This window comes from Lycorma delicatula, chromosome 2 (genome assembly GCF_047948215.1).
Source record: "Lycorma delicatula isolate Av1 chromosome 2, ASM4794821v1, whole genome shotgun sequence".
Taxonomy (NCBI): domain Eukaryota; kingdom Metazoa; phylum Arthropoda; class Insecta; order Hemiptera; family Fulgoridae; genus Lycorma; species Lycorma delicatula.
In genome coordinates, this window is record NC_134456.1 from 155,619,649 (window position 1) to 155,640,381 (window position 20,733).

At 27.4% G+C, this 20,733-nt stretch overlaps 1 protein-coding gene across 2 annotated transcripts in view; it reads right to left on the reverse strand.

Annotated features, from left to right (window-relative positions):
- Nucleotides 1–10,483: 10,483 nt before the first annotated feature.
- LOC142319336 (integral membrane protein GPR180) overlaps nt 10,484–20,733 on the reverse strand; it is a 55,867-nt gene continuing 45,617 nt past the window's right edge. Inside the window, exons 6-7 of one of the 2 annotated variants that reach the window (XM_075356528.1) lie at nt 20,243–20,460; nt 10,484–13,729 (exon numbers count right to left, since the gene is read on the reverse strand). In XM_075356528.1, the coding sequence (XP_075212643.1) occupies nt 13,694–13,729; nt 20,243–20,460 (254 nt within the window). In that variant the 3' untranslated portion in view covers nt 10,484–13,693. Of the gene's footprint in view, nt 13,730–20,196; nt 20,461–20,733 lie in introns of both variants that reach the window. The other variant, XM_075356529.1, reaches the window with a different exon arrangement.

Sequence of the window (20,733 nt, forward strand, 5' to 3'; positions counted from 1 at the left end):
ACAAAACAGACCCTAACAGCTACAGGGGAATCTCACTTGCAAACATACAAAAAATTCTTTCAAGAAGAATCCTCAAAACAGGACTGCGCCAAGGCAGTGGACTCTCATCACTGTTCAACTGCGTTCTGGAAATAGTAAAGTGGGAATGGCTCAAAAAGTGCTACCAAAAATAAAAATAGACCAAAAAATCAAAACAAACTACCTTGGTTTTGCCAATGACTTGGTACTGCTAGCAAATAGCATTGATGAACTTAAAACACAAATATTAGAATTTCAAATAAAAGTGGCCTCAAAATATCATTTAAAAAGACAGAAATTACCCTGTAAAAACCAACACAATAATTAAAAGAAGTAAAAATAAATGGTAATAAAGTTAAAATAGTAACCCAAACCTCATAGAAATAATAACAAACAACTTGAACAAAAATAACTCAATCCAAACAAGGATGAACTAGCTAAAGCACAAAAATTGACCTGGTACACCTACAGTAAAAATATGTCTACCCATAAATGCAAAAATAAGACACTACAACAAAGTTATAAAAGCAGAAGTGCAGCAGAAATACTCTTCCACCTGAACAAACAGCAAAGACTGTTAGATCGTGCCCGACTGGTAGATCGTGCCCGACAAAGAGTTAGAATCCATCACTGATACTATGTGTAAGAGGAGACTAGGATTCTTTGGACACATCATGAGGATGTAAGATTTGAGACTTCTACAGTACAATCTCAACTTGAAAAGCATCAAGACAGGATGCAGATAGATCAGAAAAATAAGAGGATTTGAAGGAAATTGGCCTTATACCAGAAGACACCACAGACAAGAAAAAAATTAAACAAAAAACTAAAGACAAAAACATGAAAATTTTCAACACCAGAAAGGGTACAGAGATTGGAACATATGAAAAAGTACTGGAAGGACTGCGGGCCCCAAAAAGCCTCTTCGAAGAGACTTTGATAATGGGCTTAGTTAAGTGATTCTAAGTCATAAAAGATGAAAAAAAGAAAGAATTAATTAAAAAAAAAATTATTATTCAAATACTATAACAATAAAACTTATGTGAAATCTTATAATAATTAATTGCAAATGATGCCAATTTTTAGTAAAATTATTTTATTCATATTTTAGAAAGGAATGTTGAAAATATCCATAACCAAAAAGGTATATAGCATCAGACCATGGCAGTGATATTAATAAAAAAACTCACAAAACAAAATCAACTTGGGTAGCAGTTATATATGAATCTATTCTATTAATAATTTTTAATATCAATGATGAATATGAAAAAAACCTTTTTTCTTTTAATTTATTTTTTGATGAATCACCTATGGATAAATGTCTTTTAATTAATGAAAGAAGATAATAATCACCAAAAGCATTCAAATTTTTTTTTTATAATTAAGAAAGTAAAAGGGAAAAAAATATATAACTATTATAAATCTAAAATGCCAGATTTAATCTATAGTATTTAAACAAAATCTGCAAGAAAATTTAAACAAAAATTTTATTTTTTAATAAAATTATGGGTAATACTTTTTACTAGCATAACACACTTCAACACATGCACAACTGTAAACCATATAAAAACACAAAACAATAACTATTCTTGAAATTGCTCTCAATCAAACCAAGTTCTAGTTTCTTTAAAATTAAACCATTACTTAAATAACAAGGCAGAAATCAAAATAAAAAGTTAATTTAATTTTATCAGTAATAAGTTTCTTATCTACAGTAAATGGTTGTTACAGTTAAAATTCAATGTAATAAATCATTTCTTTCCAATACCAATTACCATATAATCTTTTTAGAAAGAGAAAGTATCTGAAGAAGTAAAATCATTGTATAATTAATACTATAAAAAATAAACCTCTATTTCTACAACCTTACTAACTTAATCAAAAATTAATTTAAAATGAATTAATTCAATCCAAAAAATTTAATTCTGAAAAGAAATACTGCAGATTTTTTTTTTCAAGTTTTCATAAACATTAAATAACAATGTTGTAAAAATATTAGTCTGTGAAAATAAAATAAACATTTTTAAAATTATTACAAAATTTAAAATATAATATGGCGTAAAATTTTGAGTTGTTGAAATGTCTAACTGGATACTAAAACTTACTAAATGTTTTATAAAAGATAAACTTTCCTAAACTTTTTTTTTTTTTTTGTCTTCAGCCATTTGACTGGTTTGATGCAGCTCTCCAAGATTCCCTATCTAGTGCTAGTCGTTTCATTTCAGTATACCCTCTACATCCTACATCCCTCTTTGTTTTACATATTCCAAACGTGGCCTGCCTACACAATTTTTTCCTTCTACCTGTCCTTCCAATATTAAAGCGACTATTCCAAGATGCCTAGTATGTGGCCTATAAGTCTGCCTCTTCTTTTAACTATATTTTTCCAAATGCTTCTTTCTTCATCTATTTGCCGTAATATCTCTTCGTTTGTCACTTTATCCACCCATCTGATTTTTAACATTCTCCTATAGCACCACATTTCAAAAGCTTCTAATTTTTTCTTCTCAGATACTCCGATTGTCCAAGTTTCACTTCCATATAAAGCGACACTCCAAACATACACTTTCAAAAATTCTTCTACCTCCATAATCTTTTCTCCTCCTATTTGCACATTCAGCACATTTCATTACTTTTGTTTTGTTCTTGTTTATTTTCATGCGATAGTTCTTGCGTAGGACTTCATCTATGCCGTTCATTGTTTCTTCTCTTTCTTAAACATGTAACACATACTTTAAAAACTACTGTAGAAAAAAAAAAACATTTATAGATGTAAACACATTGATCAAAAGAAGCAGCATATATAATGTATACAACTATCACCTACCAGGTAAAGAATTTTATAAACCTCAGTCAAGAAAAATAATGTATAATTTTCTTACTGGGTAATATTGTGAAAAATTCACATTTTGTCTGTAAAAGAGTATTACTGTACCGATCAAAAGAATAGAAGCTTGGATAAAAATGGCAGAGTGATTCTAGTACTAAAGACTCGACCTATTTCTCATGCAATTAATTGCAACGTATAGTACGGTATATTACTTAAATTGAGTGTCATGAGAGTCTAATGACAGTATATGTAATGGAATTTATTTAAAACAAGCTGTGTTTTGAATACAAAAGGCATTTCACAACACTAAGATTTGGATATGCTTCTATATCCCATTTCTTAATTCACCAGTATTAATTTTTTTAAACAAATTTAAAAGCTAAGTTTAGAAGCTAACTACTATTTTAAGAACAAGGATAATTAAGATTTAACAGCTTCCTCCTTCTCTTATTATTTTATTACAAAAGCAATTAAACCTAAGTTATTCTACTAATTAGTAGTTCGATAAATAAAAGTTGAAATTCAGGTTTTCCAAACACTTCCTCGCTAAAAACTATTTACAATTATGAATTTAATGGAGAAAAAAATAATCTTAACTTTTGGTTAATATAATAAATATTTTTCTGAAATTATTTTTTAACAAAAATATAGGGTGGCTGAAGAATTTAATGCTTTCTCCACTTGTTACTTAGATGCAATGCTGATTCCTTACAACAAATGCTACAAAATTAGATAGTAATACTTCTTGTTTGTTTTTTGATCTGGTGGAATATATATTTATTATGTAAAGTTCACTTATAAATGGAAAAAAAGATCAGTCTTCCTTGGTTGTGAATCTGCTGTGCTTTTTTGGTTGCCAAAATTTTGGAGTCTTCAGAGTGAAAACTGGGTTCTACTTTTGTGATTATACACATTAACCCAAGATTCACCTTCAGTAACAGTTGATTTCTAAAAGTTTTTATCACTTTTTTATGGATTTAAAAAGGTCACTACTATCAGCTGAAAGATGATTCTGTTTCTGATAAGCTGAGAACAATTTACTTACTTGTTTGTTTGTATGCTATTCCTAAAACATTCAAAAGAATTAATTGAAATTAAGTAAAACTAATACTTATGTCTGATGAAAAGTAATTCAATAATTTTTCAGTACAGCAGCACATAAAATTCGTGGTTTTCAAATTTAGTGGTCGAAGGCTGCCTATTAGGCTATTCATCACTCTCAACACTTTCATAGCCATTTTTAAGATACTTGTACAATCCTCCTTATAGTAACTTTAAGAGTGTCTTTTTATATTTCACCAAGTTTTGACAAAATCTGCAAATGTATTAAACTTTTTTTTACATGATGATTTTGATGAACATATTTGTAAATATATAAGAACACAGGACTAGGAAAGAAATCCAGTTGAGCTGCTGAAACACATCAAACATCAAAAGTTTTTGATCTCAAACTCAGCACAGCTGTATACAACTGGATCACTCAATTACTAACTTACACCACTTTTCTAAATGTTTTTTGATCAGACTTCATAAGTAATATAAATATTGGTAAAGATAATTTTTAGTTCTGTTAGTACAGTATTTTTTATAATTAGCGATAACAATGGCACATAGGGTCAGAGCCACAATTTTATATGCAATACACAAAAATAAAATCAATGCAATATTAATAATATTTTAAGCCGTTAATTGAGAAAATAAAATATTTACATTATACGTAGGCCTTAATAACTTTATAGTGATAACTTTTAAATCAATAATGTTTTACTAATATATACACTGTTAGAACACTTCTAATTCTACATACATTTAATTATTAATTAAAAATTATTTATGTAAATTAAACAAATGAAAACACAAACTTAAACAAATTGTAAATTTGGGACAGTATAATTGAAGTTCTAATTCATAAGCCTATACCATTTGAAATGCACCACTTAAAATATAAGTTATTAACAGTGTAATTGTTTAGAATTGATTTCATAAATAATAAAAATATTCTTAGGATTAATAATGCAATCCTTATTTAATTCTGAAGTATATATTTGAAGAAGTAAATTTAAAACATCATAAAGCATTAAATGTATAAAATTATTTAAAAAATGTAATTAGACTAACATTCGTGTAAGTCGTTCATTTCTAAAAATAGTAACTTAAATAAATATTATATGGAGATTTAAGAAATGATGTCACTGTTTATAGCAAGTTTTATTCTTTGCTGCTAAGATATATGAGGCAGAAATACATAAGTGAGAGATGTCAAATCATCAATTTTACATCTCATGCATTCAAAATATCCACAAAAATAACTTATTTGTGAAGAGAAAGGAGGAGATTACATGTAGGTGATTTAATTTCAGTAAGAATAAGGGTAGATCTGTCATATTTGAAAGGGAAGCTGAAGAAAATAAAAAAAGTTGTTTATGTGGGATTTAATGTTTGAATAAAATGTTTAAAATCTTAAAAATTTAGGGTTGATAAAGTAGAGAAAAAAGTACAATAAAAAGTGTTAAGATGTATTAATAATATCATTTTTTAGCTGAAGTTTTAAAATGAGTTTAAATATGAAGAAAATTAGTTTATATTTCTTCAAATATGAAATACAAAGAAAAAGTACGATTATTATGCACCTTTACAAATAAATGATAAAAGGGAAAATGATGAAATGTATGAATGAGATACACAAATATGGTTTTTAAGGGAGAAAGATTGGAAGGTATAAATAAATTAAAAGAATGGTTGGGAAATAGTTATCATGACAGAAGAAAAGCCAGTCACCTATGAAGAAGATGAAATCAGGGAATTAATAGAGAGGTCGAGTGTGTATTTAGACCCAGTGATAGCTGGAATAGTATCAGGATTTGTAATTGCAGATACACATTACTTGCACACAAAAATTATTATTTCTTTAACATAAATCCAACACAGAAGTGGGGTTATTTTGTTGAATGAAATTTCAATAAATATAATTTTCGGTTGCAACTAATTTACAATAATGCAAGTTTTTCAAACTGCAGCCAAAAAACATATAAGATTTAAATTGTGATAGTCATACCATAATGCTGTTATGTTTTTTATACCTTATACTTTCAAAAGTACTGAGATGTGACTGTTTATGTAGAAAAAAGTCTAAGTAATGGTCTGTTAATGTCACTATAGTATGACTTGTTTTCATAAGGTGTTAGTGTTGGGATAATGTTATCAGTTTTATGAAATTCTTTAAACAAGATACTTCTGCATCACTTCACTTAATTAAAAATTATGGTTTAACCATATTAAAAAGGATTAAAATTAGCAAATATTGATATTTTCATAAATGCTTCTACTAAAATGAAACTTAAATTTGTGATATATTTACGTAAGTTTTAAAAATAAATCGGTATTTTTTGTCCAAGAGTGTGTGAATATTTGTGTATATCCATTCACAAAGTGATTGAAAATATATACAACAAGAAACTCCCAATACAGAGCTAAATGCACAATAAATGCACTAAAATTATTTTAATGTAATGTAACTTCAACTAATCCACTTGTTTTATAACAAGAAAACAAGGTTACATAACCCAACAGGGATCTAAAAGATGTGAAATGTAGTGCAAAAAATCTTCATATTAATTTATGCTTAAATAGTTTAATCGTATACAAAATTAATAGTAAAATAATTGTGTATACATATTTTTTACATTAATTCTAATTTTAAAAAGGTCAATACACTTAAAAAAAACCACATGTTTTACAAGATATAATGTAATTAAAAAAACACATAAATCCTGGTAATCTTCACAAACATATAAAAATAATAAAATAACATAATACAGTGAATGGTCAAAATTTGTTTAAAAAAAATTATTAGTTATGTAAATACTTACCTTCTAAATTTTCTGACTAGTAATTGTCAATTATACCATAAAAACAGTTTGTAAATTTAAAAGAACCACTAACTCATAGGTCATTCTTGTTTCTATTGACAGCCTGCTGGATTTAATATAAGTATGATTGAAATATGATATTCTAAATGTAACTCAAACAGTTTTTCTTTTTTTTTCTCTCAATACTTTGAAATTATGATGTAGCAAAGGTAGAAATATTTAAGCTCTTTTTACACTGGTGTTTGTTGTGCTCTCAATTCATTAAAATTTAAAGATATATTTTGCACTATAAAACCAAAACTTCCTAAACTATAATAAAAACATGATAGAACCGAAAGCTAAAAATATTAAAACTATTCATGTTAATATCAGAACAGTGCCTACCACCAACAGTGCTAATACATTTATTTCTGGCTAAAACATGGTAATGAGGAAAGCTAAGATGTGGGAATTACTTCTAGCCACATTCATTTATAAATCAGATGAATCAGTGTATTAGTAAACTCCATGTTAAGTGTGCTGAATTATTGTTTGATCAATAACTGTTTAACCAATTATTGACACAGCAGCAGTTTAAAGTATGTTTTAATTACTGTACTGAACTAAGTTATAACTTAATTCTTTTATGGGCTGAAAAATTTTGTTGTAGAAAAAACAAAGAAATGGAGCTGTAAAACAGAATGTAAGAGAGACTATGGTCATATTTAATACAACATGTTTCAAGGTAAAAAGATATTTGCTACATAGAATTCTCAAATAATAAGTGAAAAAAATTACTATATCTACCCTTTCAAAATATACATACATCATTATAAAAGCATATATTTATCATGTTCAATTATTAGCAAATATCATTATAAAATTTAAAAAACTATAGCATTTTCAAAAGTTTTTTTTTTTTTTGGCAGGTCTATAAATGAAGAGACAGAGTCAGCTTATCTAGGATAATCTCAAAAACTATGAAATCAAATTAAGTTCTTGCTTTGCAGAGGCTAATTTATTTCTATTTTTCTGAAAGGCAATACCACAATAATTTTACAATCCTACCTAACCCCCTCCAAATTTCAACTAATTAAAAAGAAACAACCTAAAATCCAAACCAGATGGCCTCAATTCTTTCCTGTACATTGCACAAACTGTGAATTATTTTACTTACCATTTTGTTCATCTTATTTTCACATTTAAATATTGACTTCTACTGCTGATTGGTGGCATCTATGCCAATTATACTTTGAAGATTCTTTTGATTTGTCAGGTTTGGCTTCATTTAGCCCAAAAATTCATCTATCATTCTCATCACAAAAGTACAGTAACTGTAATTTTATCAAACATTGTATTGAAAATAATAATATTAAGTATTAAAAATACTAGACACCAGTTATGTTAAATAACATATAACAAGTATAAATGGTATATATAATGTACTGCTTTCAAATTCACATAATAAAACAGGTGGTAGAACAGGTGGTAGAAGATTAAAATAAATAACAGGAAATAATGCAATATAAATATTCTAACACCTCTTAATAATGTAATGAAGACTTGAAAGAATGTTTACTGTTCAGTTTAGTCTGTAATTTAGAAATATGAGAAGATTGTAAAGTAGTTATTACTAGGTAACAGGTAAATATCTAGCTGCATTAGTTCTGAAAGTAATAAATAATAAAACGAATAAAAATTAAATAAAAATAGAAATCCCAGATTGCTGTAAAATATTTAATTAATGTTTATGTTTTACCTTTAATTTATGTTTTTCACCAAAATTAAAGGTAAAACATTAACTGAAATAAAGGAACAAAAACTGATAAGGAATCATTTAGTTACTCAGTGCCATCGGTGTATGGATATCATACATATTTGATCTAAAATTGCATTAGCTATTAAATGCAGAAAGTTTAATGAATTATTTCATAAACCAAAAAATTAATTTAATACATGTAAATACACAAATTACACACATAAAAGAAATAAGAAAAACTAAATGAAAATTTATCAAAACATTATTTAATATAGTTTAATTTCTGTAATCTGAAGAAATCAGAAATTTGTTTTTGTTACTTGATTTTCTCCAGACAAATTTGCTTTGGTAAATAGAGAATTAAATTCTACACTATTTTAAACTGGGATTTCTCTTTTTTTACTCCATTAATGCTTTAAAGGCTAAAATATGTTAGATTGCTTTAAAGTACAATATAATTTTGGGTAAAGTAATGTTGATTTCCATACAATCTAGTAACCTCTTCCATACAATCTCTGATAATAATTTCATATTTTGGAATTTTTATATACAAAATTTAAAATATCATTATTATTCAATAAATTTTATTTATTGCAATAAATTCAAAATGACAATGTTTTCGCAAAGGAAATATTGTTCTGGATATAAAACATCAGCACAGAAAATGATATTTATAAACACCTTGCATTAATTGATACTCAGCATGAGATCGAGTTATAACATGAGATCAAACAAATCTGTCAGTGTTGACAGTATTTTATATCCAGAACAATATTTCCTTTGAGAAAACATTGTCATTTTGAATTTATTGCAGTAAATCAGAATACAGAGTCATGCATACTTAAACGTTTTTGCAAGGTTTTCAATGTTTTCAGAATTATCCATCCTAATCAAAATTTTCCAAAGGACTTTTTGTAATGGTATCTAAATGGTTAATAATAACCGGCCATCAAACCTGCTTTAATGGCTAGTAGTGGGTTGTAGTAATAATATTTATATGCTTTTAAGTTGAGGATCAGTATATGAAGTGGCACTGTCAAAAAGTAAGATAATTTTTTTAATTTTCTGCCTTTTACTGAAAAATCTGATAATAAATCCATCATAATATTCAGTCAACCACAACACTCCTAAGTTATCCACTTTCATGTAACATCTAGGTTTAAATGCTTTAAAAAATATCTAATGCAGCGATCTAAAAAGCAGCTTGTTTCTAGATTATAAATTTTGCTTTCATCATGATTTTTCAAAAGCATTTTCAGCTTCCTATGCCATTCACTTTCTTCAACTGGTTTACTCTCTTCCCACATAGATTTAAAACATATATTGTGTAAACTAAATTTTTCTAGCAGTACATTGAAATTAACAAATTAAATTCTTATTCACTTTTATGCTTGAACCCTGTATTAGAGAGCCACTTATCAGGTAATTTTTAAATCTCTCTACACAAAACCAGTCAAAACATTATCTACAGCTTGTCAAGTTTTCTATAAGTTTGAATTGTTTTTATATTTTTTAGAATCCCATTTGTTAACAATTATTTATAAATAGCTTTTTAACAATTAAAATTATACTCACTTGTATTTTTCCTACTGAAATATTCTTGCTACTTGTCTTTTATGTAACTCAAATTTGTAACTCTCAAATTCTATCCCTTTTTTTTTCTTTTAATGTTAATATTTTATGATTTCTATGCATTTTTAAAGAACTAATCAACTGATGTGAAAAGAAAATTACTGTACGCACAAAAAACACATCTGCAACACCAGCTCAAAAGTTGAAAACAACTTGTTAATCATCATGATACATTTTATTGTGGATTAATAAAATTTCAAGTAGAATAGTGCCAATTAAATATTTTGATTTTTATGGGAAACGTTGTGTAGTCTGTAATAATCAGTTGAATAAACTTTAAATTCATGAAGTAGGTGAAAGAACAGTGTCATTTACATAATATTAAAAATACATTTGTGAAAGTAAAGGACAAAATAAAAACAAATATCTTCAACATATTTTGATGTTATTGCCAAATGATCAAAATTATATATAAAATTTATTTGACAAATAATTTTGTCAACTGTCAATGTTTGCGATTGAGAGTAATAAACTGAGAGGGGTAATTACGAAACCAAATTTCAAGATAATGGGGGTTATAAAACTGTCTCTAGGTGAAAGGAGTCTATTAATACAGTTTTTACTGTGATTTGTAAAAGTACAAACTTTTAATGTATTCAAATTAAATGTTTTTCATATTTATGACATTAATTATATAATAAAAACTCAGTAAGTAGTAGCTACTCTTTAAGGGACTGCTATGCTCATAAAAACGAATAGTCACTTATTAATAAAAAGATCAATTCTTGTAGAGCAATAAAAATATATGAATATAGTTAGTTATTTATCTGTAAGTAATATCATAAAAAATGATTTCCACTATAAATTAAAAATTAAATGCAAAATGAACAAAACAAAAAAAAGGTAGAAAAAAATGCACATCAATTATATAAAACTAACATTATAACAGAACTATTAAAATAACAAAATATATAAATATTCTAAAACATAAATACTACAAAATATATATAGATACAGTCTATTTTATAAACATAAACGGTAAAAAATATAGTAATATCATCAGAATAACTAATAAAGTTTTTAAAATATTAGATGACACAAATTAATAAAATTTATATATACATTAAGTTATGATAAAAACAAGTCAAAAATACAAGAGATAATATTGTTATTTTTACAGATGTAATCTGGTAAGCCAAAAGTCCTGAACACAATACCACCAAGAGAAAATTGACTTTAGTGAGCTGACACTGTTTTTTAACAAGAACCTTTATGCTATTTGTATTTATTAAACAAAACTTAAAAACAAAATTATGTTTATTTTAAGAGTTAATGGGAAAGAAAATGTTTAATAGTTATTTTCTGAAGGACGGAGTAAATATTTGCACAGCTAATCTCTGCGTAAGATTATTAGAAGAGATATTTTAGAAACAGATTCTCATATCAAGTAATATTTAGACATTCGGTACATTATACCAACTCATAGCTAAGCTGACATTTATGGGATGAAGAAGGATCATCAAAAATCTGGTAAACTGTAGGGACAGGTGAAATGTTTGATGTATAACCTTTTATTAATTACAATGATCATTACATTAAATATCTGATTAATATGTTTTATGTAGTACATTGGTGTACATCAAAATGTATGAAAAATATATGGTTACTGTAGTGAAATTACAATCAACAATAGAAAATAATGAACAGAAAAAATATTACAAAATTATCAGTGGTTGATGAGCCAACTGAATTAAATACATTATGTATTTTACATAAAGAAGAAGGAGATGAGACAGTATTCTTTCTTATTTATATGGAGGAAAAGATAGAAGAAACTGAACAGGGACATCCTGACCCCCGTAGGAGAAGACATCCTCCGCCAATCCCTCAGATCCTAACCCTTACGGGCGTTACTGGAGGTCATCTTCGAAACCTTGGCTTTTGACATATTCCAGTCCACCTCAGCCAGGATGCCACTGATGCGAATGCTGCGAGTGACATTCATCAACAAAAACAGAATACAAGCAAAATCCAAGCAGAGCTCTAGGTCCTCAGAAATCCTTTCCTTTGCTAAGTACACTATAAAACTCTGCCGATTCGGCCTGGCTCCTCCAGTTTACACAGAGATTCAACACTGGCCATTGAACAGGGACAGAGATGTTCATCACCCTTCAGGAATTTCAATGTGAAATCTCAATACAATGTAGACCATACTGTGTTACATTTGAAATTTGTTGTAGATCCCATATAAGCAGATTAGACAACAATAATCAATTTGAAGAAAAATGTAAATAACAATAATGATAGCAGGGAATTTTATGCTACTCAGAAGGAATTTTGGAGATGTCATCACTGTTTATGCACTTGCTATATTTATTAACACAATTACGTGACTTGGTAATGCTCTAAGGAGTAAACTGTATAGTTGAAGCACATGTATGTGTGTGTGTGTGTTTATCTTTCATGTGTTTTGATAACTTCATAATTTATAATAGCAGGTAAAAACAAAACATATATTTTTAATTCTCAGTTTAAGTAAAAAAAAAACCTAGAACCATGGAATCATGTCCTTCAGACAATAACAATTATTGCAGAATATGGGATAAGAAAAAATAATATTATGATGAAGAGTGTTAAGATGTATTAAGAAAAATATGGTAAAAAACTAGATTTTTAAAACTTGAGGTCAAAAGGTGAAGTGCAATTGAAAAAGTTATTAAAACTGGCTAGACATTCCATTTAAGAAAATTGTTATGAGATTAAATTTGCAGCAAAGCCAGCGGTATCCTTACCAAAATATTAGCCAACAAACTACTTAAAACTAATATATATCGATTAACAACAAACACATCCATCATGTACATCCATAATATGGATCAGTAACATAAAAATTAAAACCTTTTATAGCTAGCTATAAAAGGGATAAAAATGCCAAAGGCATAAAAAAAGCCTTAGAAATAAATAACAAATTATTTTAGCACTAATGTGTGGTTTACCAAAAACGTTTATTAAAAACTGTTTGTGAAAGAATGTATATATTTCAAGAGGAAATTGTAAATATCCTTGTCTGTTAAAATAAAGATGCTATTGCTTACTGATAATGCCATTATTCACAGGTTATCAAAGCTTTAAATGGTATATAAAAATAATCCTTTGTTAATCAGTCCTCTCATTACCTTAACCATCTCCTCCACACAGATTAGATAACTGGAGGTTTATAAACTAACATAAAATTCTATAAACTTTTATCTGTAGCTGGAAAAAAGGACAGATTAATAGAAATACACCGAATCTAAATATAACAATATTTGGAATGGATTAAAACAATCCTTAGCATTCAGAAAAAAGAATTGTTATTTTTATAAAATTTAGTGCACAGGATCTTTTGCTTACCATTTACACTTAACAGATATAGGATATTAACAATTCAGTTTGCAAATGTTATGTTACTAAAACTAAAATTTCTTCTGAAAAAAATTTAAGTACTTTTATTTTCAATCTGAATTAAACTTTTGATTGCATTCATTCTTGAGCAAATAAACTAAGGTACAAGTATATTTTTAACTTATCATTACATTCTAGAAAAATATGTAAAAATATTACTTTTTTACGATTATGGTACCTGTAATTTGAAAACCTCATACACATTATGGTTTTAAATATATTTCAACAGTAGGTGGTTAAATCTTGATCGGTCTGCACCTATGAATATACAATTCACTTTTAAAATAAAACTATGTAAGTAATATTCCTAATAACTATATTAATAATAATAATTTATGATATTTTTAAAAGTTTGAGGTTCCTCCTCAAAGGAAGATTTTGGTTATAAAATTTTAGTTTATCAACTGAATGCTGAATAATAAAATGTACGATTGTTAAATAAATCTGAAGATTTCTGAACATTCTGTGTAATTTTTTATTGAAAATTATTCACAAAATATTTTCTGATCCAATTTTACTGCATCTTGTAAAAGCTTTGGAAGAAATACATGGATATCAACATTTTATAAAAGCATATCAATTATATACCATGCAGCATTCAAATTTAATTTATGCATCAATCAAACGATCTCATCAAAGAGGAAAGTACTTCTTCATAATCTCAGTAGCTATTTCTTAAACGTCAAAATTAACATATTTTTATACGAAATTTTCTTTATAAATTTATAAAAAAACACTCGTTCGATAAAATAAATCTTTTCTACTATTTTCTCACTCTGCAACTTGAAAATACCATACTAAATGTTTAATAATATTTATTGTAGATGGAAATTAAAATTTACTATTTCTGGAGAAAGAAAATCTTCTTAATGTTCTGGGTAATTTTTTGCAAAAAAAAAAATCATTAATAAGCAAACTCTGAAAAAGTACATCTTTTCAAACTGTTTATTGAGAAAATAGTCAATCTTAATGAGAGAAAAAATAATCACTTTGAAAAAAAAATTGTTTTTGTTTTGGGTTTTTTATAAAATTTTCTACAGGAAATGTCTGATAAGATTATGTAGATCTGATAACAATCCAAAATTTTTCTAAAAATGGGTATGGACTTGCAACTAGACTCGATGTATTTGTAGAACTTTCATCAAAAGTTTTGATGTACCACCCACAGTAAATCTTTTTGTTAAACTGAATGGAAGTGCTAATATACTTTTGCAATGTGACCGAGCAACATAGGGGTGGTCCACACTCTCAGTTTACACTTAAGTCTTACAAAGTAAGCCATGATGTGTAAATCTGTGTGCATGTGTTTTCATTATGTTTTCACTGAGTAAAACATTAGTGATAATTAGCTGCTGCTATGCATATACACATTGATTATAAAATAAGCATGGTGAAGTCAATATTACATTCAATAAGAGAGGAATATGGCATAATGGTTTGTTAGTTTACATTTTAAGTGTGGACATCACAAAAATTTCATGATAATGTTGACAACTGTTTTTGGAATAATTTTGAATTTCATTGACTCTAAAGTAGGAAAAGTCATGCTAATCAGGAAAGTCTCCTAAATACATAACAGTAACAATAAAATCTGGCTTTAAGTTAACAGCATCACTGTTAGAATTTATTGCTAATTATCGGTTCGCTGTGCCATCTAAATGATGCATACTCACTCTGCAATGTAGAATGGCAACATCCTTTGATGGATCACTGACGGTCACTTTTTGGAAAAAAACAATGTACCGACTTTTGAAATACGATATTGCAGAATTTAGTCCATTTAGACAGTGCAGGGCCATAAAAATGATGCATCAAACCTTTTGATGGATTATTCATCCAATCGATTTGTAACAAGTCTATTACCCATCATGAGATAATAATTAGCTCAAGGACAAGAAATGATAAGAAACTTTCACTATTTTATTCAACAACATATTTTCTGTAATTTGATAATACAATAATTCGTAGGTACTTTATACATACTTACATCATTAATAATTACTTATTATGTATTTTATTTATTTGGAATTAATTCTCATTTCATCTATTCTGTGTTAATCTTTTAATTTCAATAATTTTTTTATGTATCAGTTCATCTACCTAATCCTCGTTATAAAACTACATACAAAAGTACATCCAAGGATGTAATATAATAATGATCCTAACTGTTCAAATATCTGTTTTACATCTTCTAATCTTAAACTAATGTTAAAATTTAGAACTATTACATACTTCCTGTCAACAGTAATTAAGAATATAGTATTGTAGCTTTACAAATCACTAACTATAATTTTATTTATTTAAAAAAAATAATGTAATGTTTTTGTTAACAAATCAGGCATCAATATAATAAATAATTCTTTATGAAATAGTAGAAAAACATACATGTTCAATGTATGCCAATATAACATAAAGCGTCAACATTAAAGCAGTTACAAAATATTTTAAGTCTCCTGCCAAAGCTATTTTCCAACATATTGAAGTAATCTATTTAACATGCTCATGCAAAAGCACTTTATTCCTAATTATAGCCATTTTAAGAACACACTGGAGTGCAATTGAACCTGATCTAGAGTATAAAAAATCAGTTACTAGCAGTATCTTCATTTTTTTGGATATTTTAAAACTGCAATAAAAATCTGAACAATTTAATTTCTAACCCAGCACAAAAAATGGAAAGAGCTTAAGCACTACAACAATTGCAGATTGTTAAAATCTTATACATAATCATAAAATTTATGTATTTTAAACATATTTACATGACCTGACATGAGATACAAGTTATAAAAATGGCATATCCATTTCAAGAATAACAAATATCCCAAGCAGAATTACTTGGAAAGTGAGAGTGATTTCTCCACATTTGTAAACAACAAATTAATATATTCTTTTTCGCCATAAACAATGTGACAGTTACCACTAATAAATAAACAAACACTGTGTTGGTGGTAGGTGAAAATTGTAAAATAGGAAAAATTAAATGGTGAAATGTATTAATAGAGTAACTTAATTGTATTAACTAATTAACACATAACATAAGGAAACTGAAGTTCAATTATCTAAAAGCGACAGACTAATCTGTAATAGATAACGTTTAGATGCTATCATTGTGTACATTACAGAAAGCAAGAACAGTTTATTGCATAAAGTTCTGGAAAAAGCAAAACCAAAATTCTGATTAAATTAACAAAGACAAATAAAGATAAAATTTACAATAGCATCTAAAGGTTCACAGCAATCTTGAATAGAATCAAGTTTTAACTGACCACCATACAATTTCACAGCAAATAAATGCAAATAAGCATTAAACAATTTTCACTTAATATATTAATAAATATGTTATAGTTCTGCAGAAAGTACACTTTCATCAATTCAGTAAAACTACATCCAAGATATTTAACTATTGTTATTAAAAAAATATATAAATTATTTATTTAAATGATAATTATGAACCAGAACATCTAGAAAAATTATATAACATAATATGATGAAAAATAGTTAACATAATATTTTTTAAGGCAGTATTTCATGATGTGCAATACTGAATATTTAGGGAGAGGAAGAATGCTAACAAAACTATATACATGTATTAATAAAATAAGAGACAAAAAAAGAGAAAAGAAGTTAATAATAGGTGTTTACCCATCAACCATATAATAATTGATATCAACTATTTTCATCAGCAAGAAGAGAGAGAAATCCTTCTCAAATTAATCAAGACATATATGAAATAGTTCAACCTCATCACTTATAGTACTGACTAACTTAACAATTTTATTAATTAGGGAGTTACAAAGAACAATTCTTGCCCTTGAGACAAATAATGTAAAATTAGTACGTCAATACAACTGATACATACAGATTTTTAATTTTGCTGAAAGATCATGAATCAATAGCAGAATTTAAAATTTCATGAAGACAAAATGTAGAGAGTATATCTCATCTGGATTTCAGCGAAGGCACTATAAATATATTTGTAATATCCCTGACAGAGAGATCATACAGACAATAAAACCCATATCTCTTAAATGAGGTGGTACCCAAAATTAAAATTATATATGAAAACAAATCCTGGTACAACCAAACACAGCTAGTTATAATGTATTACATCCTTTGTGAGTCAATTCATCTATCAGCTTTGAACTATGCAGATGTGTTTTATACCCACTAGGTTGGTCTAGTGGTGAATGTGTCTTCGCAAATCAGCTGATGTTGAAATCAAGAGTTCCAATGTTCAAACCCTGGTAAAGGCAATTACTTTTATACGGATTTGAATACTGGATCGTAGATACTGGTGTTCTTTGGTGGTTAAATTTCAATTAACCACACATCTCAGAAATGGTCGACCTGAGTTTGTGGTCATCCATAAGGAGTTTATATCTTCTGATAATATGATTAATGTTGACTTCTATCATGCTGTCCTATGGTGGCTAAGAGAGGATATGAGAAGGAACATCCAGAGAAGTGGCACAAGTATGATTGGGTCCTTCACCATGACAATACCAGGCCACATACTGCTTTCACTGAACACAGTTTTTGCTGAAAAATAACATAGCAGTTGTTCCTCATCTACCATATTTGGTCATCTAGGTAATACAATCTCTATCACTTTCCCAGTTGAAAGAGGAAAGGTTTGTTATAATAATGAAGATTCAAGAAGAATCACAAGTGTTGCTGAACACAGTCACCAAAAAAGACTTTTAGGATGCATTCTTTTTGTGGTGCAAGTACTGCAATCAGTGTCTGAGCTTCCAAGGGGACTTGGGAGCTTGTCACACTGAAGATGATAATGGCAAATAAAATCCAGGTATGTTGTAATTGTATTAATTTAATTTTTGGGAAATTTTGGGTAGCATCTCATAAAATAAAAATTTTTTAAATCTATTCTGCACACTTTTAATTTTCGATATTTTATCTGTATAAAAAGAACTTTGTACTGGGAAAACATTCCCAGTCTAAATAAATAATCCTGCCTAAAAAAAGAAAATAAGAAAACAGAACACTGTGTCAATGTGAAAATAAGAAAACAGTATCAATGTTAGACAGAACATTAGGAACAGAAAAAGATAAATCCTGATATCCTACTTATGTGCTTCATAAATTAATGAGAATGAAAGTTTAATTTTAAGTCCTAATCAAAATAAACACCCACATCAACTACCTCTTTCATGATTGAAGATAAGTTCCACAAATTAAATCAGTTTCTTTATTCACACCAACAAGATGACACAAAATCATATGTTAATATTCTTCAGCTTTAGGAAATAACGTATTAAGTTACACAAATCAAAAAAGCTGTTTAAAATCCATCTTAAACAAATCAATATCATTGACTGTATACACAGGACTATAAATCTTAATGTCAACAAGGGTCATCAGATAGAGATTTTATACTTTTAGAGGTGGGAGTACTGAGAGGACTGGGAATGGAGTAATTTGAGAATAATTATTTATGACCAATCTGAATTTTCTGAAAATTTCTAATACAAAATGGGGAATAGGTAGAGAAAAAGCGAGCTTATTCAATATTTATCTAATCATTAATAACTTGGGACTATAAATCAATTGCTCTCAGTAGATCTGAATTAAACATCTGAAACTTGTCAATAAGTTTTTTCTATAACTCCTGATAACATGCCAATAACCCAATTACAGCTTGAAATGTGATCTTTTTCAGATTCTGGTTAACTGGTTTTGACTAACATTAAATGGAAATGCAAAAATAAAAAAAAAGAAACAATGTGTGATTTTAAAAAGATTTGAGCAAGTTATTAATTCTTACATGAAAAAAATATTGCAATTCATATAAGAATACAGCTGATTTTTATATAAATCTCATGAATGTGACAATATTATTATCCAGTACCATTCATCAATCAAATTATTTAATATTTTTTCATTGAAAGATATGAAAATTTAAAACAGGAAATTGAATAAATAAAATACAGAAAAAAGTTAATTCATGAATGAATATTTTCAAAAATCTTATTAAAAACAAGAATAAATAGTTACAAATAAACAGTTGTTAGTGATAATAATGTGACTAATAAAGGAGCTACTTTTTGTCTAATAACCTATTAAGGTAATGCTTCCTATTTTTTATCAGGCCTGCATGTACGCACTTAATATCTCTCAGTTAGTTCACTTTTAATGTCAATATTATATTCTATAAATTTATACTTCAATAAGTAAATTAAAAATTTTTTTAAATAAATAAGGGCCTTTTCGGTTAGCGGGTTGAAAAATATATTAACTAAAACTGCAAAAAAAGTTTGCACAAATCTGTGATTCTTATAAAAAAATTTAAATAAAAAACAGGCTGATCATAGAACTATTTTCAATCCAGTCAGTAAATTAAAAATATATATAAAATAACAGCTCTCAAAAGATACATTTTTATATACAAATAAAAAATAAATTAAAAAACTGAAGTAATGTACAAATGTACTGTAGAAGAACAAACACAATGCTTACATTTACAAATCTGAATAGTTAATGTAATTAATATTAAAAAGAAATGCTAACACCACACATAGGAACTATTAAAAGATTGTTTTACTTTATCCTTAATAAACTTATATTTAAGTTCTTTAATTTAAATTGTTTTAGTTCATTTTTTTAAAGAGTGCTATTGGTAGTCTGAGCAGAAAAGACAGAATAAAGAAGAACAAATATCATTTCACCAAGCAGTACAAATAATCCAAAAGAAATATATCTGCTGTTACCTCCATGCAAGAAATAATTGAATTGCTGATAGCATCATGTGATCACCTTTGTAAATTCTTGAGTAATAGAATCACAAGAACTCGCTTGCCTTAACGCTGTGTATCCAACACTATTATGTAATACATGCGGTGCTTCATTAAATTCATCCAATTCTTCACGAGGATCAAGTTGATATGCTAAAAGAAAATACTGTTCGCTTCTAGTTGGCCATAATAAATGAGCCATTACACAATATGCCAAGCAATCAGCAGAATATGTTATACCTACAACCAAATAACTACTATTTTAAAAAGCAATAAATATAATGATAAAATTACATCTAACAATAATGTTTAATGTGATATATATATATATATATATATATATATAAACATTAATTAAAACTTTTACTCTCTCAAAAAAAAAATAAATATATATATATTAGAATATACACACACACATTAATTGACAACAAAGCATCGAAACCCTTAAAAAACTTTTCTCCAGTTAAATATAGAAAAATGAATTTTAAAAAATGCTACAAAGTCAAAATTATC